This window comes from Sphaeramia orbicularis, chromosome 15, assembly GCF_902148855.1.
Source record: "Sphaeramia orbicularis chromosome 15, fSphaOr1.1, whole genome shotgun sequence".
Classification (NCBI taxonomy): Eukaryota; Metazoa; Chordata; class Actinopteri; order Kurtiformes; family Apogonidae; genus Sphaeramia; species Sphaeramia orbicularis.
In genome coordinates, this window is record NC_043971.1 from 35,382,513 (window position 1) to 35,410,507 (window position 27,995).

At 37.0% G+C, this 27,995-nt stretch overlaps 1 protein-coding gene across 3 annotated transcripts; it reads left to right on the forward strand.

The window, feature by feature from the left end:
- Positions 1-1,004: 1,004 nt before the first annotated feature.
- Positions 1,005-24,354, forward strand: prokr1b (prokineticin receptor 1b). Of its 3 annotated transcripts, XM_030156930.1 has the most exons (5): positions 1,005-1,210; positions 2,304-2,969; positions 6,013-6,730; positions 14,611-14,617; positions 24,343-24,354. In XM_030156930.1, the coding sequence occupies exons 2-3, from the start codon at positions 2,503-2,505 to the stop codon at positions 6,716-6,718; spliced, it is 1,173 nt and encodes a 390-aa protein (XP_030012790.1). In that variant the 5' UTR covers positions 1,005-1,210; positions 2,304-2,502; the 3' UTR covers positions 6,719-6,730; positions 14,611-14,617; positions 24,343-24,354. The 3 variants fall into 3 exon arrangements, with proteins under 3 accessions (XP_030012790.1, XP_030012791.1, XP_030012789.1); XM_030156931.1 differs by lacking the exons at positions 14,611-14,617; positions 24,343-24,354 and having other exon boundaries at positions 2,445-2,969; positions 6,013-7,550; XM_030156929.1 differs by lacking the exons at positions 14,611-14,617; positions 24,343-24,354 and having other exon boundaries at positions 1,006-1,210; positions 6,013-7,550.
- The last annotated feature ends 3,641 nt before the right edge of the window (positions 24,355-27,995 follow it).

A 27,995-nucleotide genomic window follows, 5' to 3' on the forward strand; every position in this document is an offset into this window, starting at 1 on the left:
TATAGCATAAATTAACGTTAGCTGACACGAAATGGCAACCACAAATCCAGGTTTCGTTGCTTGGATTCCAGTTATTTCTACGAATTGCAGCGATCCATCTGCTTCTTCTGTCTTTGGCTTTAGGTAGCCGCTAACACAATAGCTCCGAGTGCTTTTTAAACCTATTTGTGCGATCAATGGCGCAACAGCTCTTCCCCATTTTTTAGACTGTTCTAAAGTTTTCGCAGTATTCAAGCCAAAGCCGCTACTCATCTCCCTCTTTCTGCCACTCAGTGGACGTAACCGCGGTGACTTCTGCTAGCGGTGACATCACGTGCATACCCTCTATACAATAAATGTGCACTTATCGCTTCTGTTCGCATGAATATATTCCTGCCTGTTTGTTTCTTCCAATTCGTACTAGCCGCCACTCTGACATATTCTGACAGATATGCAGTGCGCATGCGTAGATGAGACAGTTTCTGACAGATTGCAATGCGCATGCGTAGATGAGATGTAGAACATAAGACCGTATAAAAAAAGGGCCAGCCGCTCCGCCGTCCGTCATGGCGAACAGAGCGTGACGTAACGTGCAAAGGGTCAATAAAGGGTTAACATATATGTATATTTATAATGGCGTCATTTTAATATGGTCCTCTACCGGCTTTCGTAAGTCCCGAAAACTGTGGGTGTTTATGCATAAGTTAATGTGAAGTACATTTACAGAACATCAAATAGAAAGGATGTGTTTCTTGGAACTATATGGGTGAGCAAATCCTCCACCTGTAGAATATTCTTGGATGTTCACTTATCTTTCTTGGCGTGAACTTGGGACCAGCTGCATCCACGGACGCTTTGCTCACGCTTCGTGGAAGACGCGAAATGTGGTTTCTGCGGCGCGCATCATCGCTCAGACGCATCTGTGGAGGCAAAGGGAAAACAGACGCAACTTCTCTCTCTCTCTCTCTCTCTCTCTCTCTCTCTCTCTCTCTCTCTCTCTCTCTCTCTCTCTCTCTCTCTCTCACTCTCTCTCCCCTCTTCTCCTTTATTGAAAGAAGGGCAGAAGAGTGAAGGAGTCTGATAGTGGTTGCAATCAGCCCGAGTGCACAGTGCTGATGCAGAGACCTAATGTGGAGATGGTCCAGCAGAGGGACTGACTGGCTTTTGCCCCTGATACAGAAGCATTTTGATTGGTTTTACAATCATCTGACTAAGTCTTCAGCATTGGCAGGTAAGAGCCTTATATGTCTAACATTTGTTTTCATTGTGTTTTCCACTGCAACTGTATAATCATAATAATAATAATAATAATAATAATAATAATAATAATAATACTGATAATAATAATGATAATAATAATAATAATAATAATAATAATAACAACAACAACAGGCTAATAATAAAAATGTGAGTCGTGAGAAACCAGTAATAAGATGTCAACACCTGTCTTTGCAGAACTCAGACCCTGATACAAAGTGTGTTTTGTTCCATTATGTTTGCTCACTTTAATTGGAAATAGATTGAACTCCTTAGCTATTAGCTTTTATTTATTGATATCCAAAATTAGCTCAAGGGAGGACACATTACCATAAAATTAAGACATTTAAGATCATTAATAGCTTTTTTTTTTATGTGTTTTTGTACTAATGCATAATGTCTCTCTTGCCCTCTCTCACTCTCTCTCTCTCTCTCTCTCTCTCTCTCTCTCTCACACACACACACACATACACACACACACCTTCAGATGTGCGTATGTTAGTGCACAGTGTTTGATTTGCAGCCACAGTCATGTACTGTATTTACACTGATATACTACATACAAAAATATACAAATACAAAAAAGTGTTAATAATTGATCATTTAATACCTTTACCTAGTCTATTATTCCTGATATAGTATTTTTATTTTTATTTTAATTATTTTGTTGTTTTTTTTTGACTGTCTTTTCTCTGTAGCACTTTGAGATTCTGTTGAATGAAAAGTGCTTTATAAATGCAATTTGTTATTATTATTATTATTATTATTATTATTATTATTATTATTATTATTATTATTTACTCTAATGAATTAATAATGGCATGAATGAGCAGTTTTACAGCAAATTGAATGCCTTGCTATCATTCACAGCATTAAATCTAAAGTCCATTCCTACATTTAATGCTCTCATCTACAAAAATACTTTATCAGAAACATCATAGAAATGTCACATATGCCACCATGATCAAGCTTAGAGCACTGGGGACAAGTAATTTGTTTTGATACAAGCTTGTTGTTATGAGTCATGACCTGATGTGAGTAATGCTAAAGGGAACTTTCTGTTCCAGGTAAAGATGTGCATCTCATGAAGATCCCCCTTATTCTGTTATCTGTATTCAAACCAACAGTTTCCTAATTATGCAGATTTTCAAGACCATGTTGGCGTTATGCACCAAAAAGCTTCATTATTTTTTGCCTTCATTTGTCAGAATAAATTGAACTGAAACACAGATCTTTGTAAACCACCCACGGAGTGTGTGCAGAGACATGGGGGACTCCAACATCAGCCATACGTCAGGGGCGTTTGAAGTGACACAAGACAGTATCCCAGCAACTAGGTTGGATCACTACATGGACAACTATGATATGGACTATGGTATTCCCCCTGAAGAGATCCCAGACACCACCCAGGGTCAGGCCTTCTTTGTGGCCACCATTGTGATTGGCGTCGTCCTTGTCTGTATCATGCTCGTCTGTGGGCTGGGTAACTTCCTGTTCATCGCCACGCTGACACGGTACAAAAAGCTTCGCAACCTCACCAACCTGCTCATCGCCAATCTGGCCATCTCAGACTTTATAGTAGCTGTGGTGTGCTGCCCATTCCTGGTGGACTACTATGTGGTCAAAAAGCTTTCGTGGGACCATGGACTGGTGCTGTGTGCCTCTGTCAACTATCTACGAACAGTGTCACTCTATGTGTCCACAAATGCACTGCTGGCTATTGCTGTTGACAGGTGGGTCTGCTATTCATTTATTTATTTATTTATTTATTTATTTAGTCAGATAATGTGTTCCTGTGAGTTGGAACATGTGCTATTTTTATGCATATAACACAACCCATGTAGGTGTGAGGTTCAGTCTTGATCATTAATAATTATCTCAAACAACCAGCTGTTAATTTCAGCTGTGAAAAAAATAAATAAATGGAAGACTAAATTAGCTCATTCCCTAAAAATAGGCCATCTATTATTGAAAATAAGATAGCAACAAATTAATAAGTAAAAAAAAACAAAAAAAAAAACATTTAAGCCAGTTTTTTAGTCGTACTATAACATTTGCATATCACACTCACTTTAGAAGAATTAGAAGATCCACTTTTTTACAGATCTGCTTTGATTTGTTTGTTAGCAGCCCTGCACAAACAATATGACCTTTGCAAAAGTGTATGTTAACTGTTTTGATTTATAAATGTACTGGTTACAAGCTACTACCACCTACCTCTCAGTTATAACACACTATAAGGGCAAATATATTGGGACAAATCTACACCTGGTTGGAGGACTAACCATTCAGTCAGTCGTCAATAATTATCATGATAAATGTCAAATAAATATAACTGAAATGGAGTTAAAGCATTTAAAACAATTTGAATGTAAGTTTTGTGCACATCTTGTAAGAATAGATGACAATGTAAACCAAATTAACTATAAAAACTAAATAAAAACATTTGCTGCAATGATATTTATGGCAATAAACATTATATAATGACATTTGCTCTAATGGTTTTGTTGCTAAGCTCCCGTTGGCAATGAAACACTTGAATTCAACTTGCCAAATACCTTTGTCCATAGTAAATAAGACATGGAGCAATCACTGGCAAGTATTGTCAGTACAAAATAAACAAAAAGGAAACTTAACCTTATGCATCTGAGGTATTTTCCTGCATTTAACCTCTACAGAACCGTGATGTCCAACCCAAATGATGTCTATGTACTGTGTTTCTCTTCAAATGGAAATTTGCCTGATATATAAGATCTTCAAAGTGAAAACTGTAATGCTTTTCTCATTAAAACAAGAAGCAGATATGACTTCTTTCAGTCCATATAGAAAAATGGCTTACGCTCAAACATGTTATCTTCCTTTCAGTTTAACTTTAATGCGTAACACTAATCATTAAGAATCACAGAGCTGTTGAATAATTCACCCTGATGTAACTCTAATAGTGTATCTATTCCCTAGCGATTTAGTACCACTTGTAATATTCACATTGAAGTGGATGTGTTTATTTTGATTAAAGATGTAACCACTTTCATGGCAAGAGGATACCCAACATTGCAATCAGGAGATGAGAGCTGTACCAATACTGATAAATGATTTATCAAGGCAGGGTTCAAGGTGGTGTGTTTGTATGCCTGTCACCTGTGCTTCAAACACACTGGAAAAACACACGGATGGTGATTCATTTTTTGATTTTTTGATTGTCAAGTAATCTGAGCCTTCTGTCGCTACAGAAAACCATCAGAATCAGATGACTGTACTAATCCCAGGAGGAGTTTCTTGTTACGGTTGCGCCACTCAAGGATAATAAAAAGTAGCAAGAAAAAATGATTGATACAACAAAAAGAAGAAGAAGATAAAGAATATATATATATATATATATATGTGTGTGTGTGTGTGTGTGTATATATATATATATGTATATATATATATATTAATCCATCATCATGATTAACGTGATTAAAAATTTTTACGCAATTAACTCATCTGCAGCACAGAATGACTCTGAATATCTCTGGCAACACAGTTTGTCCAAGTAGAGTTACCGTCACGCATGCGCAAACCGGTAGTGACAGACAGCTGAACCAACCCATAAAGATGGAAGATGCTAAACAGTATGTTGGTCCTCTGGATGGAAATATGAGGACAAAAAAATCCAAGACAGAACAGTCGACTGACATAAAGTATTATGCACACTCTGCAGGAAGGAGTTTTCTTTACACTGAAGCATTTCATATTAAAATACCACATTAACACGAAGCATACGTTAGTCTGGGATTCTGCTAGCACTTCGGCTAATGCGTCACCCGTCTTATGACAGACGCATTAAGTGCATATATATTCCTCTGTTTCTTGAGTCTGTTTGCTCATACAAAACGAAACGCAATTAATACAGATTAGAAATGAATATTTAATCGTGATTAATTGAAATTAATCCACAGCAATCCTGTGATTAATCTCATTAAAAGTTTTTTATCATATATATATATATATATATATATATATATATATATATATATATATATATATACACACACACACACACACATATGTATATATATATATATATATATATATATATATATATATATATATATATATATATATATATATATATACATATATACCCCAAATATTATCAACATGATAATTACAGAAATATATGTAAATAAGTATGCAAAAATTGTTATGTTATTAAAATTATGTGGTTAAAAATACCCCTTTAATCCGAATTGGTCAGTGGTTCGTACACATACTGTACATTAACGTAGTTATCTAAAATTGGGCACAAATAATTATTTAAATCTAGATTTTCATTCAGAAGAAGTGTAAGCCTAAAATGTGCTTCATAAAAATCACTCTTAAAGCCTAGGCCAAATATAGTAGACTTAAACTCAGCGATGTGCCACAGCAGACTTACATATCCACCGTTAAGATGCTTTTGCCGCATGTCTTCCCTTTAGTTAAAGGTATTGAATTGTTCTATCAGTCAGTTTGAGTCACATAATGGCTCAGGCTTGTGAATCAAACATTTTGCTTACATTTAAATTTCCAATGGTGTACAACTCCTTTTCTCAAGCACATAGAAACGGTCTTTTATTAGAGTAAAAGATTCCATTCACTGAATTATGCAACACAGTGTATTGGACTTTAATCTTCCATGAGTGACTGAAAGCCTTTTTCTGATCCTATTGAGTTGCAGAGAGCTCACACTGCTGAAATGGCTTTGATTACTTTATATGACAGGTCTATTCTCTGGCATTATGTTTTGTATTTTAGGTACATGGCCATTGTCCACCCACTGAGGCCGCGTATGAAGTACCAAACCGCCTATTGCCTGATAACAGGAGTCTGGATCGTCCCCATCCTGATTTCTATTCCCTCTGCGTACTTCGCCTCTGAGACCACGTACCCTCATGGTGGAACCTCCTCAACCACCCACAAGGTCTTCTGTGCTCAGATCTGGCCCGTGGACCAGCAGGCCTACTACCGGTTCTACTTCCTGCTGGTTTTCGCCGTGGAATTTGTCGGGCCTGTCATCGTCATGGCGATGTGTTATGCCCGGATTTCCAGTGAGCTGTGGTTTAAGAATGTCCCGGGTTTCCAGACGGAGCAGATCAGAAAGAGGCTGCGTTGTCGCCGGAAGACGGTGATGGTCCTGATAGGGATACTGACCGCATACATCCTGTGTTGGGCACCGTACTACGCTTTCACCATCCTGCGGGACTTCCATCCGACGATTATCTCTCGTCAGAAGAACTCACTGGTGGCTTTCTACATCATTGAGTGCATTGCCATGAGCAACAGCATGATCAATACTTTCTGTTTTGTCAGTGTGAAAAACAACACCGTTAAGTACCTGAAGAAGATTGTGCTGCTGCGCTGGAGGTCCACTTATAATCCCAGTAAAACCGTGGATGAAATGGACATGAGGACCTCTTCTATGCCCATAACAGAAGAGATTGAATGTATTCATCTGAGATAAAAAGATGAAAATGTAAACGCTCACAATTGCACTGCTGATGTACAGTCTTTTTTTCAGCAAATACATTTTCTTTAATGTTTTCCACTTTTATTTCACAAACATAAAGGAGGGAGAAAAATGGGTCAGCAGTTCATTGTTTGCGGTATTTCACAAATCTATACTGGATTGTTACAATGGTTATACAATGCATAATGTGGAATGTTAAAATTTCTGTGATGTAATGGGGAAAAAAAAGTAAATATTTGTAAATACTGGTTGTAGACATGGTAAGTGCCATTCTATTGTGTTGTACTACTAATATTTCTATGTTATGTCTACATTTAAAGCTTTTATGTATGAGATTTAAATGGATCCGGTTACAGAAATTACATTTTTACTTGGAATTTAGTTTTAATTCATGTATAATCACCTGAAAATACTGATCACTGTGTTTTCTTCGCCTTACAATGAGATGTTTGTTTCTACAGATTTCATGTTCTGGGGTGGTAACCTACATTATAGAGCATTTCCATCCTCTTTTATTTTTTGTTAGTGTCCCCCCAGTGGCCCAAAATGGATAAAAGAAACAGTCATGAGGGCCTTTTGTATTTTTTCTTTCATCTGCTACTAAATATTACACACTGAACATTTAATTTTAGATGAATTTGTGAAACCAATGAAGTCTTTATATTGATTGGGTAAAGTTTTGTGTGTTTTCTGCTCTTTTTCGCCTTTAAAGAAGTGATATTGTAGTTCTTGAAAGTGGAGTTTTACTTACATGTAATTGTACGATAGTATTGCTTTATTCCTGTTTGCATTTAAAATAAAATATATTCTTCATGTCTTTTGTGAATTCATGCTGTAAGTGTGCCTATGGTAATAAACTGTTACGCTACCATCACTTCATCATAAATTTATATTATGCACAGACATGCACGGTGAAACAAGTACACAACCAAGAGTTATGACTATCCATCAGACATCAGAGATATTTCTTTGTATCTTTCATTTGTTCTAAGTGACAAATAGAGAAGTTTTAAGCCCAAGAACTTGTCATCGTAGCAGTAATATAATAATAGACAACTACACTACATGGTTGCAAGAAGTGTATTAAAAGACAGTTTCATTTTGGGGAAATCATAAAAAGAAAACATCACTATTTGGATGAGAATGATCAGCAGTACCTTTTCTGATGCTAATTAAATTAAAGGAAAACTTTTGATTTTCTCTTTTATATGAGGCACTGAAAAGCAATCATGTTCTAGCAATTGAACAAAATAAAAATAAAAACAAATTACAAGCAATTTTCTTTTTAGATGGCTTGATGAAAGAGACATTTGGAGGCTTTCTGAGCATAATTAAGCTTCCAAATAATAAATCTTTATCCTGCTCAGCAGTAATTATTCTGAACTCTCATGATAGCAGCTGGTTCCACGCTGGCAAAAACAGCTGCAACGTTCAACTTCTCATCAGTATGTCTTACATCTAGTTTAACGAAGGGATGAAGGGCACATTCTAGGGTCACTGCATGAATTTAGTTTATCACACAGTGTTGCAAGAGGGGCTACACATTGGACAGGTTGCCAATTAAATAAAACGAAGGAGGCTAGATGGTAAAAGAAGAATTTTAATTCAGCCACTGGAGCTCATCAATAACCTGCAGTGTCACCCTGACATTTATTGAGCCTTGTGTTGGTAATAGAAAGGTAGAAAACAAAGCACAGAGTCAGACCACATGAAAATACAACCCAGGGTAGTTTAAAGTAACTTTATTTGGATGTCACATGTCAGATAGCTGCAGTCTGTGGACTATTGGGACACACTGAAGTCAGGTGTTTCATCACTAACACGGGGCTGGGTTACAAAACAATAACATTTACATTTACATTTGGGTGATTTTTAAGTGGGTGTGGTAACCCAACAAGAGATCTGATCTGAAATTTTGGGGTTTTTCCCCTGATTTTGCCTCCTGCAGCATTAAAATACCATCACCAGCTGTATGGTAAAATATATACACGTCAAAAGATTATTTTGTGAACATTCATACAATCTCAGATGGATAACTTTTGGATTAAACTGGGATTTAACTCTTTAAGAAGAAGAGTGACTAAATTTAACAATGGTTTTGTGTAGCATTGTGTATCATTTCAATATTTACAGTGTCAATATTTATTACTAACTTATCAATGTTGAGTAAAATTACCATATTGCCCCCTTTAAAGTAAGTACACAAAATGTTTTCATAAATAATCACTTTTAGCCTGGTGCAATGATTACATACTGAGTCCTAGTTATACTGTATCTATCTATCTATCTATCTATCTATCTATCTATCTATCTATCTATCTATCTATCTATCTATCTATCTATCTATCTATCTATCTATCTATCTATCTATCTATCTATCTATCTATCTATCTATCTATCTATCTATCTATAATAAGTAGAAAAGGTTACATTACAGTATATCACAAATCATGTTCAAAGCAAATAGAAATACACCGGACACCATCCAGGAAAAATCTTTAAAAAGAAAAAAAATAAAGTCCTTAAAATCTAAAAGGAATATACATCTTTAAAAATTCAAGATTCAGGGTGAAATTGATGGAAGGTTGTTTCTATGTGAAAGGAATCCATTTATGGAACAATCTGAATAACGAAACCAAAACAACTAAATCAAATAGTACATTTTTAAAAAATAATTAAAACCAATATGTTAAGTAATTATGATGGAGGTATTAATTCAGATGTATTATATTATATGATCATAAATAATGTATTATAATGTGTATTATATACAGGGTGGGTGAAAAGTAACTAGGCATTAAAAATTGTTCATAAATCCATTTTCCTATTATAAATGTATTGAAACCAATGATATATGCTCTTTATTACATGGGAAAATGAAAGTAAATCTTCATATTTCAACGTAAGCATCGGCGGCGTCAACCAATGGCCTGAGATGGAATAAACAACCTTCTGAAGGACATCGTCTGGGATATCATTGAGAACCTCCTGAATCCGTGAAATAAGAAATAAAACAATAGGAAAATTAGAAATCCCCATTTGTGTCGTCTGTTTAAAAAATGTTTTCGTCATGACTTCAGTGATTCTAAAAATTTCGTAAGCAATTTCTAATGCCTAGTTACTTTTCATCCACCCTGTATATTATGCATAAAATTATTTTATAATGTTGTTACAACATTGTATAAGATATTAATATATAATGTATATAATGTGCATCATATTAATATGATTATGAATAATGTATTATAATATACAATGTATATTAGTGGTTCCCAACCTTTTTTGGCTCGTGACCCCATTTTAACATCACAAATTTCTGGCGACCCCAGACATTCAAAACGGAGACTTTTTTTTTTTGTGCTAAAATTAATTTGTTTTTGATCATGTAATAGTTTGCTATACTATGTTGCAAATACATGTTAACTTTAGACAACATTTAGGCTATATAACAGTGTTTTTCAACCTTGGGGTTGGGACCCCATGTGGGGTTGCCTGGAATTCAAATGGGGTTGCCTGAAATTTCTAGTAATTGACTAAAAAAAAAACCAAAACTTACTAATAAAAAATATATGGTGAGTTGACAGAGAGAATCCCAATACATAATAGACATGACAAACTGTGAAGCTGAAACTGAAGCACTGTGGTACTGTTTATCTTTCAAATGTTCATTGTGGTCAGTTTCAGATGCTGCAGCTCTTTCATAATTCATAGTTTGAGTTCTTGTTTGTTCAGTATTAATTGTCAGCCTTGTAAATCCAAGCTGGACTGACTGTACATATCCTGACCAAGGAAAAAAAAATTCTCACTTTGTGCAGTAATCTACACCTGACTTTTCTGCCTCCGTCCATAATAATATACATTATGTAGACTACATGTCATCTAAAATTAACATTTATTTGCAACATAGTACAGCAAACTATTACATGATCAAAAACAAATTATTTCAGCAAAGAAATTTCTCGATTTTGAATTTTCTGGGGTCGACAGAAATTTGTGATGTTAAAATGGGGTCACAAGCCAAAAAAGGTTGGGAACCACTGCTATATAATGTATATTATTATGGAGGGAGACAGAAATTATAGATTATTTTCCTCGGTCAGGATATGTACACTGTCAGTCAGTCCAGCTTGGATTTACAAGGCTGACAATTAATACTGAACAAACAATAACTCAAACTATGAATTATGAAAGAGCTGCAGCATCTGAAACTGACCACAATGAACATTTGAAAGATAAACAGTACCACAGTGCTTCAGTTTCAGCTTCACAGTTTGTCATGTCTTTTATGTATTGGGATTGTCTCTCTCAACTCAACATGTATTTTTACAGTACAGTGTATTGTATTTGTGTAGACATGTATAATATGTGTTTTGTGGAGGCTTGGACAGAGTTTATTTCCGACATGTGTAATATTTTTTGGAGCAATTTTGTGGAACTTGCTTGGGACTAATCCTGCTCCTTATTGTTTTGGGTTTTAAATATTGATATTTGACATAAGAACCAACCCCCTACCAACCAGGTAAAACACATTTTATTCCACCTTTATGGCCAACAGTGTATGTGCATGTGCATATTTCTCTCTGTTCTGTCATGAAATCAGTGACTGATTCTAAACTGTGTCAAGCATATGACAGCCTGCTGGTCAGCTGATTACACTATTTATATTATCCCAGTGGGTGGCAGCGATGGGAGCGGTGGGTGGAAACAGTCATTCACATTCTAATTCACGTACAGGTTAACTAGCATGAGGACAGGAACAGCATTAATATCCCGTGTAAACATTTCTGCTAAATTGCATGCAGTGACCTCTTCTCATTGTTTTACAGCCAGTCTAGTCATGTTTCTGCTCATCTGACCATTAACATCTTGTTTAGTATGTTGGCAGCTCATAAAGATTGGGAGTTCTTATGCTAATTCTCTCAGAGGCTGTTTTTGGATGGTTTTTTTTTTTGCTATTATTAGCCTCCTTGGTTATTGCCCCCATTAGTCTCTGTGCCTTTACCCCTGTGGCTGAAGTGTCAGTTAGTGCAGGATGTTTTTCTTGTCCTCTACCTCAGCTTCTTGGAGAACCTGCTATTAGGTCCTACAAATAAACAACATTTACAAACACATACTTTTTCCTGCCAACAGGCACCTCACTTTCCGATGAGTTCTTTTCAGCTGTGTTTTTCACGTGTACATTGTTGCTATTTCCTCTCAGAATCATTCCTGCTTTTTCCAAAGGCATCTCTTATTTCACGTCAACCAACACCCCTGTGTGGAGCATAAAAATTGGTAATAATTGTGCTTGTCTAATATTTCTCTGTCTCAAAACCCTGAAATCACACCACTGTCCAGTACCAACAGATATTTCACAAAGCAATCTCTTTCATAGGATATTCCCATTGACATTTGAAACTGCTGTTTATAGCAACATAACAGATGGACCGGTCTAGTAATTAGATTCAATAGGTGCAGTAATTAGATGGAAAACAGGATAACTTGTGTATGATCAGCTGTATTCAGAAATATTTTACTCAGCTTGTCAATAATTTAAGGTAAAATGAATATTTTTAAAGTATTTAAGGAAAAAAAATGCTTTTAAATCCTAAAATAATGAATAAATGTACTATATTTGGAAAGATTCATGTACTTATGAGTGAAGATTATCTACCATAAGCATTACAACTACATCATTCACATTTATACCTCACTTTAAAAAAAAAAAAAAAAATACAGTTTATTGCAGTGAATAACACTACTGTAACAAGTCTGTTCTTCAAATATAGCTAACATCATTCAGATTATAAAATTACATAAATATTTATATGAATACCACATTTCTTATTTTTCTCTTTATATTTAATTTAATATTTAAATCATTTGTGGTTTTTCTATCTGTCTTTTTCTCTGCACTTGCTTGTGATAAATAAAATCTTATCTTATCTTGTCTTATCTTGTCTTATTAGAATGTAAGAACAACATTTCTTACATTTTGATCCATTTCACATATCTGGAGTATGATTAGCCCCATGGGAGGCAGCTTGTAGATGGATGCACTCCTGCCATCCTAAAATGCCCTCCATACCGTGTGTACACACTTAATCCATAGCACTACACACTCATCCATTGGGCATTTTTTTGTGTAGTTTCCATCTGTGTAAACAGCAGTAACATGGGCTTTAATCCAAAAGGTCATGTAAAGGTTTTCTCTTCTACTGACGTGCAACTGTTTCTTGTCCTATCGTTGAAAGGGACACCGGCATCATAAAAATATCAGGTAAGCCATGTCATAATTTTATAAACCTTTTATAGGTCTCTCAGAACAAACATTGTGTGTTTTGATCAGTATGTGCACAGAAAACGTTTTAACAATAACCTGAATGTCTCAAACAACAGACTTGAAGGTTAATAGTCACAGTTTTTCAGTGGTTGTAAAGAGCAAATATGCTGCTCAGGAAATTACTGTGAACCAGAATGCTAACTGATAATAAATATCACGAAGATGGTGAGTAAAGGGGTATAATTTTGCTTTCCTGTGAGGCATTAAAATGCACCCTTGTGTGTTCACATGTGATTGTCTTCATCTGAGGGATTTAGTTGTCTCTTGACCTGTCTGCCTACCTGGCTCGCTCTGACCTGCTGTCACATCCAAATCCTGCAGGGATGACTCTATCCAGAGAGCTACAATTGACATTAACGAGGACTTGTTGCTATCTTTACATTACCCCTCCCTGATGCGCTTGGCTTGAGCCTCACAGAGTTCATGTTAACCCATTCCTGACATGTCATTGTGTGTGCAGAAAAAAGTTTCCTTAAATGGTTTACCGCTTTGAGTACAAATCCAGTCTCTGCAGAATGACTCTGTCCAGGAAGCCTCCTTTGACAGCAACAAAAACTGTTTTTTCTCTCTCCTGTATCTGCATGGCTTGTGCTGAATACAGTGGGTCATGATTTCTCTTTTCCTTATATACTTAGCGCCATTAAAAACACACGGTCCAAACATGTGGTGTAATTTCCAGAAAATGATTTGCTCAGGTGCCTATTTTGTATATGTTGCTTATGGGATGAGTAACACAGTTAACAGCTGTATTTTTTTCATTCCCGGCGTTTGGACTAATCCCTTAATGTTGGACAGTGAGTCAAATCTCTTGTACAGAGTCACGCTTGACTGTTAACTTTAGGTGTGATCAATAGCCTATATAAAGGCAGCAAAGAAAACGACAAAATGTTTTTGCCAGCTCAAAATTTGACAACTTAAGATACAACAGAGAGAACGTGCCATTGACATGTTATGAGCAGGTCTGAGCTGTGGTGAAGTTGCTCGCTGTCTGCGCTGTCATCACAGTACAATCAGTCATCTGAGTGATCAGATCCCTTAGGACAGGATCACAAGACTTAGTTCCCTGTGTTGTTGCTCCGCTGCTTGTTTGAGAGCCAGAGGTGGACACACCTGATATTGAATAATGACACTTTCAATTTCTGAGTACCTGTATTCAGTTACTGAATAAACGTGTTAAGTTGATCACAATTTGTCCACAAGTCATTCTCTAATGACCAATGCTTCCCTCTTTAATATGAAGGTCACCCCAAACCAGTTAATTTAATATATCTCCAAATATACATATTATTCTTACCTATGCATTTTTAATGGTGCTAAGTATATATTAAATGAAAATATAAAGTGTGCCATGGGTTCGACATATTAATGCAATCTTGGAATAATTTCTCCAAAATAATCTAGTTCTCTGCTTTTTGTCCAGCGTTCAGAAGGTTAATGTAATTCTAAGATTGTAAAATCGAAAAAAGAGAGGTGAAGTCCCACCCTTTCCAGCTGTGCCCCATGAGAACTCATTAAAAAAACAAAAAGCTCACTGCTCTTAATGTGTGAATTATTCTAATGCTAGGTGCTGTGTGTGTTAGGATGGGTACAATGCAGAAACAGAATTTCCCTACCAGCAGTGGTGTAGTCCAGGGTATACAGCGGTACACAGCATATACCTATTTATCTTTAAGTCAGCATTGCATATTCACTTCTAAATTTCCCCACTGCGCACCAAATTGCCCATGTTTTCTCCTTCGGATGGCGAAGCCATGACCCGTCCTACTCTGCCTCTAATTGGCTAGTACTCGGCACCTTCACGGATTAGATTGGTTAACTTTGGGCATGAGGACTGATGAGCCAATCAGAGGCAGAGTAGGACAGGTCATGCCAAGGAAAATATTGCTAACTAGCACTGGCCACCACTTCTGGAACCTGATTGGACACCTCAGGTCCCAGTGCCACCCCAGTTGATTGACAGGTCACTGCATGTCTCATTGAAATGATTGGAAATGCAAACGAGCAACGCAGAATGAACGTATTTCAAGTGAGTGGCACGTATCAAGATAACTTACTTTCATGGAATACATAATCATGAGATAAGTTTTAAGGTGGTTTCCACGAGTCACTGTTTTAAACTACCGCTCATATGATTGCACATTTAGAGATGAGATTTTGTCACCAATAGTTAAACTGTGCGAGTAGGCTAACGTTATGAAAAGCTAACGTTATGAAGGCTAATGTAATGAAAGGCTAACGTTATCTCATGTTGAATCCATATACATTCATGCAGCTGCTTGTGTGACCAGTAATACCAACAAACTGCTCCTGATCAAGTCATGTTATTTTTTTAATAGTGAGTAAATACTTCTGATGGATTTTTAGGTAAACTAAATAGAGTTGTCTTACATGTCACTGTTTCTAAAACAGGGCGTTTTTTCTGGACTACTTAAAAAAAAAAAAAATTGAGAGTATACCCACTTCTCCAGGGACCACTACACCACTGCCTACCAGGATAAGAAAGTGAGGAAAACTAATTTACATGCAGGGTGAGATTTGTTGGGGGCGATGGTGGGGATCAACCCTCCCCCTCTGCTTTTTACATCCCTACTTCTGCTGAATGGGGGGATTAAAAACCAATTGGAAATAACAGTCAGGTTGTGACTGACTTTTCTTACACCTATAGCCTACATTACTGACACTAACTTTCACCTGAACCAAACTGTCAGTAGTCTCGGAATTCGCGAACGTCCCCATGCACATAAATACATTGTATACCTTACCTATCTCTTTCTGTATATATCAGTTTCTCTCTCTCTCTCTCTCTCTCTCTCTCTCTCTCTCTCTCTCTCGCTCTCTCTCTCTCTCTCTCTCTCTCAAGTGTCACTCGGTACATGCAAGGTACGCACAGCAGGTCATATGGATATACGTCTGCAGGCACCAATGTTCATATTCAAGTGCATGTTCAACACATAATGTCCCCCATCAGAGCAAACTGTTTACTTTACCTAATTAGCTGAATTATTTTGACGTGATGTGAAATCATAATTGATTAGAGTTAATGTTATGTGTTACAGTCTGATTGAGTTGCCTGTTCACCATAAATCCTCTACCGTGTTGGCGTTATCAGCCCTTACCCATGGTCCTGAAACTTAATTAGACCATCTCCCACATCGCAGGTATGGCCGTCGCAGAAAAATTAAATGTTTCATGTATTTTTAGTCTGCATTACAGATGAAATTCCAACTGTTCAACATTTAATAGGGGCTACTGTTAACTTAAACAAGAATTAGGTCTGTTGATTGCTTGTTTTTTTATAATAAGAAACACAAAAAACATCCCCCTCTCTTTTTTTGTTTTTGACAAATCACACCCTGTTTACATGTATGATGTGTGTCACTTTAAAAGATAAACTGACATGCAATGAAAGTGGCAGTTTGGTGTGAACCGCTGACTGACAAAATTCACAAATATGCAGACTACACACCCAAAAGTCGCATGAGTGACGTCATCCTAAACCTTTTCTATGGTCTGAACAGAGTCACTGAAGTTGTATCTGGATCTTCATCATGAAAAACTAGTCGTGACTATCCCCTGTTTTTGTATTTTATCACCTAACTCTTAAACAACAAGATGAAAAAAAGGGTGTTCATAAAGTCTATTTGCAATTCAACAAATTATTACAAAGCAAATGAATAGACAAATCTGTGGAAATTATTACAAAACAAAAAGTAAATATTGATTTTTTTTTATTTTTGGCCTCATTTAATGGACCTCTATATGGGCACCATTAGTTGGATGAAGCACATCCAGACGATAGTGGATTTCTTGCTGTGTTTGCTGTAGCACAGCCTCATCAGTGGTCGCACTGACATCAGAGATCTTCTGCTTCAGGTTGTTGATGTCCCGTATCTTTGTTTGATAGATGATATCTTTACCATAACCCCACAGAAAGAAATCCAGGGAAGAGATATCTGGTGTACGAGGTGTCCAGGGAATTGGACCATCGCTTCCAATCCACCGGTCTGGAAATTTTTGATTAAGGAACCCACCAACATGCAATCCCCAATGTGGTGGTGCACCATCCAACCTGGAAAATGATGGTTGGTTGAAGGTCATCCAGTTGTGGTGACGCATATTCAGTCCAAAGGTCAGGGTAAACATTTGCTGTAATTGATTTCTCTTTGTAGAAAAATGAACCAATGATTCGATTTCACATGATCCCACAATGTGATTAAAAACTCTGACAACCACTGAGAACATGGAGGAAATTTGATTAACATATCTCATCAATTACTTTAGTCTTAAAATATTAAATTGTAAAAAGACTTTGTGGACACCCTGTATGTCAAGGTACCAACCATTTTGGTGTTGTTCCAGATCTGTTTCATACTAAACTGCAGATACAATACTGTGCAAATGTCTTAGGCAACCTTTAGCTTTGATTCTTTTCCAGTTTTTTCCAAGTCATATTCATGAAATATTTGCACAGTACTGAAACAGTGAAGAAAAAATAAGTATCCTGCACACTGTCCACTCAGCTTGCAAAAAACTTTAATATAGCAACATTTCAGTCCTCTGGAACTTTTTCAAGCAGAGATTTAAAAATAGTATTGACAGTACAGGCAAATATATGGCCTACCCTGTCAGAGGTAGCCAATCAGGGGCTGAATCAATCATACAGCTGTGTTCAACTGGCAGTGATTAAGAAGCTCCACCCAGGGGAGGATAACAGACTCACTGAGTACATGGATAAATAAGACTGTGGAAACTCAGGCACTTCAATAGCACGCAGGCACATACATGAATGAAGGCCTATATATGTGCCTCTGTAGAACAGAAAAATAACTATAAATTCATATAGACTATATATATATATACAAATTATTCAAGTCAAGAAAGATCTTCTATTAAATATATCTATATATATCTATCTATCTATCTATATATATATATATATATTAAAAAAAATAACAGTGCATGAAGAAAAAGATAATGATAATAATAATGATAATAATAGTAAGACCATGCCTGGCATCACAGTAACAAAAGTAGAAAAGCAACCGGAGAGTGCAGACCTCTGCCAGGGCAGATCAGTGCCCCCCCCTCCCCCCACCCCCGATCACCACCAAAATTTAACCATTTGTTCCTTGTGCCAGTATCAACATTTCCTGAAATTTTCATCCAAATCCATCCATAACTTTTTGAGTTATCTTGCATGCGGACAGACAGACAAACAGACAGACAGACAGACAGACAAACCAACGCCAGCAAAATCATAACCTCCTTGGCAGAGGTAATAAGGGTCAGGAATGGAGGATCATCCAGGGCTTCAATACCTGATGGTAGAAGCATGTTATGATTAGCAGATGACAATAAAAACAAACTTTTGCTGATCATTAGAAGACATTTCACTTATCACAAAGTGCTAAATTCACAACATCACATTTAACAAGAATACATCATATACTATGATGAATACTATCCTTTTTGGGGATAGTGTTTGTAGAGTAAAGATCCAGAATGTCTCATGTCTCTTCAAGATAAGAGGAAATGTTTTCCTGTGTGTGGTGTTCCTGACCCTTATTTTGTTACTGTGACACCAGGCATGGTCTTACTATTATTATTATTATTATTATTATTATTATCATTATTATTATTATTATTATTATTATTATTATTATTATTATTATTATCATTATTATTATTATTATCTTCTTCTCCATGTACTGTTGTGATGTTTTTTTAAAATGATATATTTAATGTAAGATCTTTCTTGACTTGAAGAATTTGTATATTATAGTGTCTATATGAATTTATAGTTATCTTTCTGTTCTACAGAGGCACATAAATGGGCTTTCACTCCCATATGTGCCTGGCTGTTATTGAAGTGCCTGAGTTTCCACAGTCTTATTTATCCATGTACTCCAGGGGTGGCCAACCCTGGTCCTGCAGAGCCACTATCCTGCATGTTTGAGATGTATCCCTCTTCCAACACACCTGATTCAAATGATAAGCCTCTCAAGCTCTGCAGAACCCTGATAAGGACCGTCAGGTATGCAAACATTTAAAACATGCAGGATGGTGGCTCTCCAGGACCAGGGTTGGCCACCCCTGATGTACTCGGTGAGTCTGTTATCACCTCCCCTGGGTGGAGCTTCTTAATCACTGCCAGTTGAACACAGCTGTATGACTGACTGGCCCCCTACTTGCTCAGCCCCTGATTGGCTACCTCTGACAGGGTAGGCCATATATTTGCCTGTAGTATCAATGATGTTTTAAAAACTCTGCTTGAAAAAGGTCTAGAGCACCAAAATGTTGCTATATTAAAGTTTTTTGCAAGTTGGGATACCGTTTTTCTTCATCACTCATACCTCATACTCCTACGCACCTGTCCCCTGAAGACTTTTTAGGTGTGCACCATCCTCCATACCTGGTTCTCACAGTACTGAAACACACACCGAAAAAAAGAACTAAGGCAGCATCCATTTGGATTCATTAAATCTTCTTAAATAATTTTCTTTCCTTGACAACTTTTTTTTTTAAATGAACTTGTGTTATATTACACACCTGCACAATGTCCCATCAGGATATCAGACTGGGTAAGTACTGTACTTTAATTGCCTCATTGAAGTAATTACTTCAGTTTCCTTTTAGATGGACTGTGGGAAGTCTGCCAAAACATAGCATTCTGACAGAGGAAAACAATGAAAAGCAACAGAATAAATGCTGCACTATACAGCCTTTTACTGAAAAGAATACTTAGATACCAGTCAGAAATCAAGTTCTGTCCTAGGTTTAAAGAAAGAAATAATTAAAAGCCTTCTATGGTATAACTACTACAGTGATTCATACAATGGTGGAAAAAAATATTAGACCACCCCTTGTTTTCTTCAGTTTCTTCTTCATTTTAATGCCTAGTACAACTAAAGGTACATTTATTTGAACAAATATAATGATAACAACAAAAATAGCTCATAAGAGTTTAATTTCAGAGCTGATATCTAACCATTTTCCATGTTTTCTTGATAATAACCAAAATCACTTAAGTTCTTATATCAATATCTGTGGCATTGTACTAACAAAAACAATGCTTTTAGGCATTCCATGTTTTCTTTTCTGTCTGTTTTAGTCACATGATACACACAGGAGTTTGTACTTGAATTGCATAATTATTGTTTCTGAGGAATTTTGATGGTCTAATAATGTTCTCCACGACTATATGTTTCATTGGCAACAAGTTGTTTAACTCCGATGCAGTGAGTAGCATCTCATTTCTTGAACAACCATCAATTTGATAAACAAAGTCCATATGACCCTGTTCCACTGTGATGGGTGTATCAGGATGAGAAGAGAGGTGGATGAAGTGATTACCCATCATGCTTCACGACTACAGTATAAGCCTGTGGGCTCAGTGTTATGATCTGTGATTGCTTCAGTTTGTTTGATCTAGGTTCAGGAATGTTATATTTTTGTTGTTTTTTGCAAATTATAAGGTCATTTGAACCTTGACATACTCAACAACCAGGTTTGAACATCAGTGGATTATTTTTCTTTTTGGTGATGCCAGGATTCATCAAGCGCAAAATGTTAAAGAGTGGTTCACAGAGCATGAGACATATTTTCACACATGGATTGACTACAACAGAAGTCAGACCTGAATCAGACCTATTGAGAGTCCTTGGAATGTGGTGGAGATGATCCTACACAAGCATCTGAGTGCAAAGATTACACTGTGGTATATCATGGCTGAGGTTTGACCAGGTTTAACTCATAAAGACCCAAACATCCACCACTGGCCAAAAGCATCTACTGATCTAAACTGTTGATCCATTATAATCCTATCAATCCATGGAAACAATTGGTGTAAAATACAGTTTGTCATCTTTTCATGGTCATCAGATATGACCCATTTGGACGTTCAGAGGCTCTGTAGTTACTGTGGAAACACCATCATCTTCTACAACATTGATTCACCAGTAAAACCCATGGAGTTGGATCACTGACAGTGGATGGAGACATTGGGTTTATGTCCAGTTAATGCTATATTTTACTGAAAAAGTCACCTTTTCTTTGTTTTGGTTTTTTCTTTTGTTTTTTTTTTGTCTGTTTCGATACAATAACCTTCGACTTTACTCTGAGCTTTTATGGACATCTTCATGATCAGTCAATGAAACATAGAAAAATAGGTGATTTTCATTGGAAAAATGCTAAAGTCAGAGGATAATATTATAATAAATGGTGATAAATCACTTAGGAAAGGTTAAATAAAAATGAAAAAATGATTTGGGAAGTGCCACAAAAGTCACACTGGGTCCTTATGGGTTCAACATAAAAAACTACTTAGGGTAGGAAAAACAAGATGTTGAACGGGCTAAAATGGAGTAAGTAAAAAAGTAAGTAAAATTTGTTTATATAGCATTTATCACACAGAAAACCTCACAAAGTGCTTTACAGATTAAAAAGATACAAGACAGCAACACACGAAAAGAATACAAAGTGCAAAAATATAAAATATGAAATTCTAAAATACCCAGTAAAATCAAGGAATACCCATAAAAGCAACAGAGTAAAGGTGCGTCTGGAAATGCCTCTTAAAAATGTCCACTGAGGCTGCTGCTCGTAGATCAAGTGGAAGAGCATTCCATCATCTGGAGCCACTGTTAAAAGGCTCTGTCCCCTTTGGTTTTGAGCCTGGTATGGGGTACAAGCAGCAGACCCTGATCAGCTGACCTCAATTTCATATTGATGCAACAATTCAGTAAGGTACGGCGGTGCCTGACCATGAAGAGCTGTGTAGGTGAAGACCAGACCCTTGAACTGCACCCTGAAACTGACAGGCAGCCAGTGCAAAGATGGTCCGACTGGGGTGATATGACACCATTTACTGGAGTTGTAATCAGCCTGGCTGCAGCGTCCTGCACTAACTGGAGTTGGTCCATGGATGATTTGCTGAGGCAGGTACAGAGGGAATTACAGTGGTCTAAGTGTGATGAAACAAATGCATGAATAATCATTTCCAGCTAAGAGTGTGAGACTATGGAATGGAGTTTAGCAGTGTTCCTCAAATGAAAACAGCTAGATTGAATTTTTATTTATTTATTTATTTTTATATGCTTGTCAAGGTGCATGGCTTGATTGAAAATTACACCTAAATTCCTGATTTTAGTACAATCAGCTGTCATGTTTCTTTATTCCATTTTATGGTCATGGTGTGTTCCCATGTTCTGACAAATAACTATGATTTAACCCATGCAGACCCAGTGTTCCTTTTGTGGCAGTTTCAAAACTTTTTTTTTTTCATATAACTTTTCTTAAGTGATTTACCACAATTTTTGATGACATTATCCTCTTTATTTTGCATTATTTCAGTGAAAATCAGGTATTTTCCTATATTTAACCTTGTAAAGTCTGAACCATTAAATCACTGACAGAAAATTCCAGTTCTTTGAAACTGGAGCCTTTATTGGTCCTTCTGAACAACCAAAAGAATGTTTTTTTTTTTTTTCAAATATCAACTTCTATGTATGAGTTCCAATTTTGTGTCATATTTGATACATCGGGTCTCAACGCTCAAATATTATTATTTCTGAACAAATAAAAACATAATATAACACGAACATGTCTAACAAATTGGTAATTCCTTTTCAAAACTGGCAAAGTTCTGCCTCCTTCCTCATTAATGACAATCTTGCAGTGTCACTGGAAAGGCCTGTGGTGAACGAATTCCTCCTCCCTAGTGGATTATACATGTATTGCATGTATCTAATTGTATATGTCAGGTTTTGCAAGAAAAAAATATATCACACTGATCATGTAGAGGGCTTCAAAACTCATGTATCAAATGTGATATGTTTGGTGTTATAGGATTAATTTACTGATCATGTAGATGTTCACAAAAGCTCAGATTAAAGTTAAGCATTATTATATCAAAAACAGAAAACTGAAGAAAAGTTACTTTTTCAGCAAAATCTATCATTAACTGAACATAAACCAAGTGTCTCCATCCACTTTCATTGATCCAACTCCATGGGTTTTACTGGTGAATCAATGTTGTAGAAGATGACAGTGTTTCCACGTTCACTACAGAGCCTCTGAACATCCAAATGGGTCATATCTGATGACCATGAAAAGATGACAAACTGTATTCTACACCAATTATTTATATGTATTGATGGAATCATCGGATCAACAGGTGTTAAGATTTTAGATCAGTAGATGCTTTTGATCGCTGATGGATGTTTGAGTCTTTATGGGTTAATCATGTGCCTTTTCTCAATAACTATTTATACTGGAGTCAAACATATTCCAAATCTTTACAGCACAGTAGGAAATGCCAACCAAAGCAATTATCTTTTCCCAGTCCTCTTCAGTGACTTTGGCCTCTGCCTAGTCGATGTTGCCATTGACCTGATGCTTCCAGATAGCTAATGATGTCAATTTCAAGCCTTATGTTGTTTTTCACCTCACACTGCATAACCTATGTTTGTGTTGTTTTTCTGTTCTTCCTCTTTGAAGCTGAATCTTGAAAGATGTGACTTATAGAAACCCTGCAAAGTTATCCAGGACTGTGCAACATCCTGCAATGTTTCCTCAAGAAAGACTGCAGCGCAGGCAGGCATAGTTTTTTTCTCTTTCAATCATGAGCTCAGTGGGTGTTACCAGAATCCGGTATGTTCAAAGGACAAATGACTTGGACGCATGAAACCAAAGCCCAGTGTTTGAGCCCACACACCTTTGCAGTTTAATGTAATGGTTTTGTGCTTCATCACATTCACAACATGGCCCACAGCTTGGCAAGCAAGAGACAGTCTGTGACAGAAAATCGTTACCCGGTCATGAATAATGATTCTGATTTTAGGCTCGGTTTGTTCTCACTGGAGAACAATGTGATCAATACTGTTCCTTTAACAGCTTAAATGTAGAACTGTCTATTTATCAAGTTACAGAGGAGGAGTGCCTTAATAGAAATGTATGAATTGAAACACATCTCCAACCTACTACAAACGGGTTGTAGAACTCCAAAGATTTATATCCCGTACATTTTTTTGTATTTAAAATGTGTGAATTGAAGCACATCTAGTTACTCCATCTGTAAAGACAGATGGAGTAACTAGAAACATTTAAAGACAAGTCCTTAAAAATGTGAACTTTAATTTAAAAATAGAGGTTTATAGCCATTTTAAATTGATCAAGCCTCTAAAAATAACATCATGTGATTTGTTTTTACCTTTTAATTCAATTTTCAGTTTTAAAGTGTTGAAATCCCAAAGAATAAAAATGGATATTTTTATTTTCGAGACAGAACTTAAATTAGATTGTAAGCTCTGTTTCTTCAACACAGTGTAAATGTTGTAAAGAGTGTTAAATGAGATTATTAATTGAACAATATCGTGTTTTTTATGCATTATTTGCACATATAATGTTTATCAATTTAACATCAGCTTTTACAAGTCAAAAAAGTAATTTATGGTAATGGCAGATTGTGGTCAAACAAGTGCCAAAGCCTTTTTGATGTTGGTGACCTGTGTCACAAGGAGACATTGTCTATTGAGCAGTTTAACACAAAGCCGGTTGTTTCTTTATCAGAGCCAATCACAGCTCCATGTGTACGGAGAGAAATTTTTTTCTTTATTCATCAATCAAAAAGAACGGATTGGCAATTAAAAAGAATAGATTTGCAACCAAAAAAGAGATTTGAGAGCAAAAGACATTAAGTGACAATCAAAAAAAAAACATCATTTTACTTATAAATCAGTCCTCTTTGGTTGTGAGTTAAAAACTTTTGCTAGAGACTTCAAAAGTTTTGCTTGAAAATCACTCCTCTTTGTTTGCAACTTCAAAAGTTTAGCTTGCAAATTTAACTGCACTTAATGGGCGGGGCCTATGCTGATGGATGACAGAAGAGTTTCTATTGGTGGGTTTGACCTGGCTCCAGCACCGGCTCTAGCTTCCGCCTTAAACCCACTTCTCCGTTCTGTTTATGTTACTGGGAGGATCAGTTCATAGTCTGCTGCTCTTTGAAATTGGAATGGGTCCCATAAGTAATAGATTACACTAAATAGCGTCTGCTACAGCCTGTATATTCACAGCATAAGCAGAGTATGGAATGAGTGAGAGAGTTACAAGGAGGAGTTGACAGACAGCGGGTGCATACAGAGCCGCTGGTATCGCCTGTGGCTCACTTTCGATGCCTGTGACACCGCTGCCAGAGAGACAGTGGACGGTGCTGTGGCTTTGTGCAATGGGTGCCAAGTGCCACGGCCCAGTACCACGCCTCAGTGCCAGGTGTGGCTCTGTGTCAGGTGCCATGGCACTGCGGTACCATGGCCCGGTACCACAGCTCGGTGCCAGGTGCCATGGCACAGAAAGAGAAATAATGACCGAGTGACATAGGAGCCCATAGGATACCCACAAACACAACTGAGAGGCAATCAGGTTATCACTTCTTCTTAACAATTATCATTTTCCAGCACGACGTTTTCTGGTTTTCCCTACATCATGTTCCGACCGGATCCGAGCTCATCACAGACCAGGTCCGAGCAAGCGCACCTCGGACCCAGTCAGAGTGCTGATTTAAAAAGTGTATATGATCTGTCATCTAAATGTAATATATCATTACTGTTAAAAAGACTCAAATGATTTGAAGTTCAAGGTTTAGGACTTGGGACTTGACACTTGTCCATGCCTTGGCATTGCGCTGTGACACCTGGCACCCTTTGCATGAAGCCACAGCACTGTGCGCTGTCTCCAAGCCCAGAGGTGCGCTGGGACTGGGTCCGAGGTGCACTCGCTCAGACTGGGTCCATGGTGTGCTCGGATCTGCTTGGGACGCGAAATAGGGAAAACCAGAAAACGTCGTGCTGGAAAATGATATAATCGTTCAGAGGAATCGCTAACCTGATTGCCTCTCAGTTGTGTTTGTGGGTGTCCTATGGGCTCCTGTGTCACTCTGTCATTATTTCTCTTTCTGCACCATGGCACCTGGCACCGAGCTGTGGTACAGATGTCCTGTCGAGCCACCCTACACCCGCTGTCTGTCAACTCCTCCCTGTAACTCACTCACTCATTCCATACTCTGCTCAGGCTGTGAATGTACAGGCTGTAACCGACGCCATTTAGTGTAATCTATTACTTATGGGACCCATTCCAATTTCAAAGAGCAGCAGACTATGAACTGATCCTCCCAGTAACATAAACAGAACGGAGAAGTGGGTTTAAGGCGGAAGCTAGAGCCGGTGCTGGAGCCAGGACAAACCCACCAATAGAAACTCTTCTGTCATCCATCGGCGTAGGCCCCGCCCATTAAGTGCAGTTAAATTCGCAAGCAAAACTTTTGAAGTTGCAAACAAAGAGGAGTGATTTTCAAAACTTTTGAAGTCTCAAGCAAAAGTTTTTAACTCACAAGCAAAGAGGACTGATTTATAAGTAAAATTATCTTTTTTTTATTGCCACTTACTGTCTTTTGCTCTCAGATCTCTTTTTTGGCTGCAAATCTATTCTTTTTAATTGCAAATCCATTCTTTTTGATTGATGAATAAAGAAACAAATTTCTCTCCATACATGTAGATCCAACACATGTTTCCAGGTGGAGAGTTTATAAACTCTCCATATAAATAAAGTATATGAACTGTTTGACTTGTCATTACTTGACTTGAGTTATGTAGAGGACCAGTGTTTAGTAAAAGAGAACAAGCTGTAGACAGTGAAAATGAAGGGTTTGTGATTTTAAGTTTGACAAATTAGATTCATGTGTAAACTGGGAACAGCCTTTGGAAGTGTTTTTTGGTTTTTGCACAGTGTCACAGTTTGTCATGTTTATTTTGTTTGTAAAAAAAGAAAAAAACTTTTATTGCAAAATATGTACTACTGCCCATGAAGATGGAATAATTTAGTTTTTTTTTTTTTTTAGACACCTTCTTTTTTAGTCCTATTCATACATCAGTAATCACCTTTGATCAGGTAGAATGATTATATAAAGAGTCCCAGGTACACTTCATATACCAAGAATAAATCACATTGTCCCAATCATTTCATGAGAAGAGGTAAAAATATTTAATTCCAACAGTGTATCATTAGCTGAATATAAAAATAAGCATCTAAAACCACTGCATTTGTCAGACTGAATGGGTCTTATTGGTGAATTAAAGTTGCCGCAGATGCTGGTGTTTCCACGTTCACTATGGCACATCCAAATGGGTTATAGCTGATACTGCTGAGAAGCTGAAACTGCATTTTACCTGAATTATTTCAATGTGTTAATATGATCAATGCTTCAAAATTATTCAACATTTTTTTTATCAGTAGATGGATTTGGTTGCAGCTATTTAGGTCTTTGAGGTTCAATAGAACTTATTCTTATTGAGTAAGAAATTAAGAAAAGCTGTAATAATATTCCCAGATTACATTAGACCAATATTGCCATTTTATGTTTTGCTGTGACATCGCGTCTGTCTCAGCAATATCCTTTGTGACTTCAGCCCCACTAGGCACTGAATCAAACTGGAATTCATCCATCTCACTGTGTCATTACTTGTTAGTCTGACTCAGCCGTCCTGTGTTGAGGCCAGAGTAGTAATGACAGCCTGTCAAATAACACATTTTACCAGCTTTGGATCTGCAGAGTGCAAGAGGAGGAGGACAAGTAAACAAATCTAAACTCAAGTACAAGTTTGCAACATCCATCATCTCCCTGCCAAGATGTTCCGTCAATAACAGCCTTACCCTCTGCAGCACCGGTGGACATTGGACCTTTGTCAATCATGTCTTTCATCTACTTCCTGCGTGGTCACGGGGGTTTGTTGTCAAACATCAAGGCGCTGTGTTGATATGGGAGAGAGACGGCTTGGAGCAAAGGGAGACAAGACAGAACTATCAAAGCAACAAACATCAGAACATATCTAAGTCTAAGATCAGTATAAGACACACAAACAGGGTTTAAGCACCACCTTTCAGGCCCTGGCATTGTCA

Coding starts and splice junctions, on each gene's coding strand:
- prokr1b (XM_030156930.1), top strand. CDS start 2,503: ATGGGGGACTCCAACATCAGCCATACGTCAGGGGCGTTTGAAGTGACA. Junction 2,970..6,012: donor CTGGCTATTGCTGTTGACAG/GTGGGTCTGCTA, acceptor TTTGTATTTTAG/GTACATGGCCATTGTCCACC.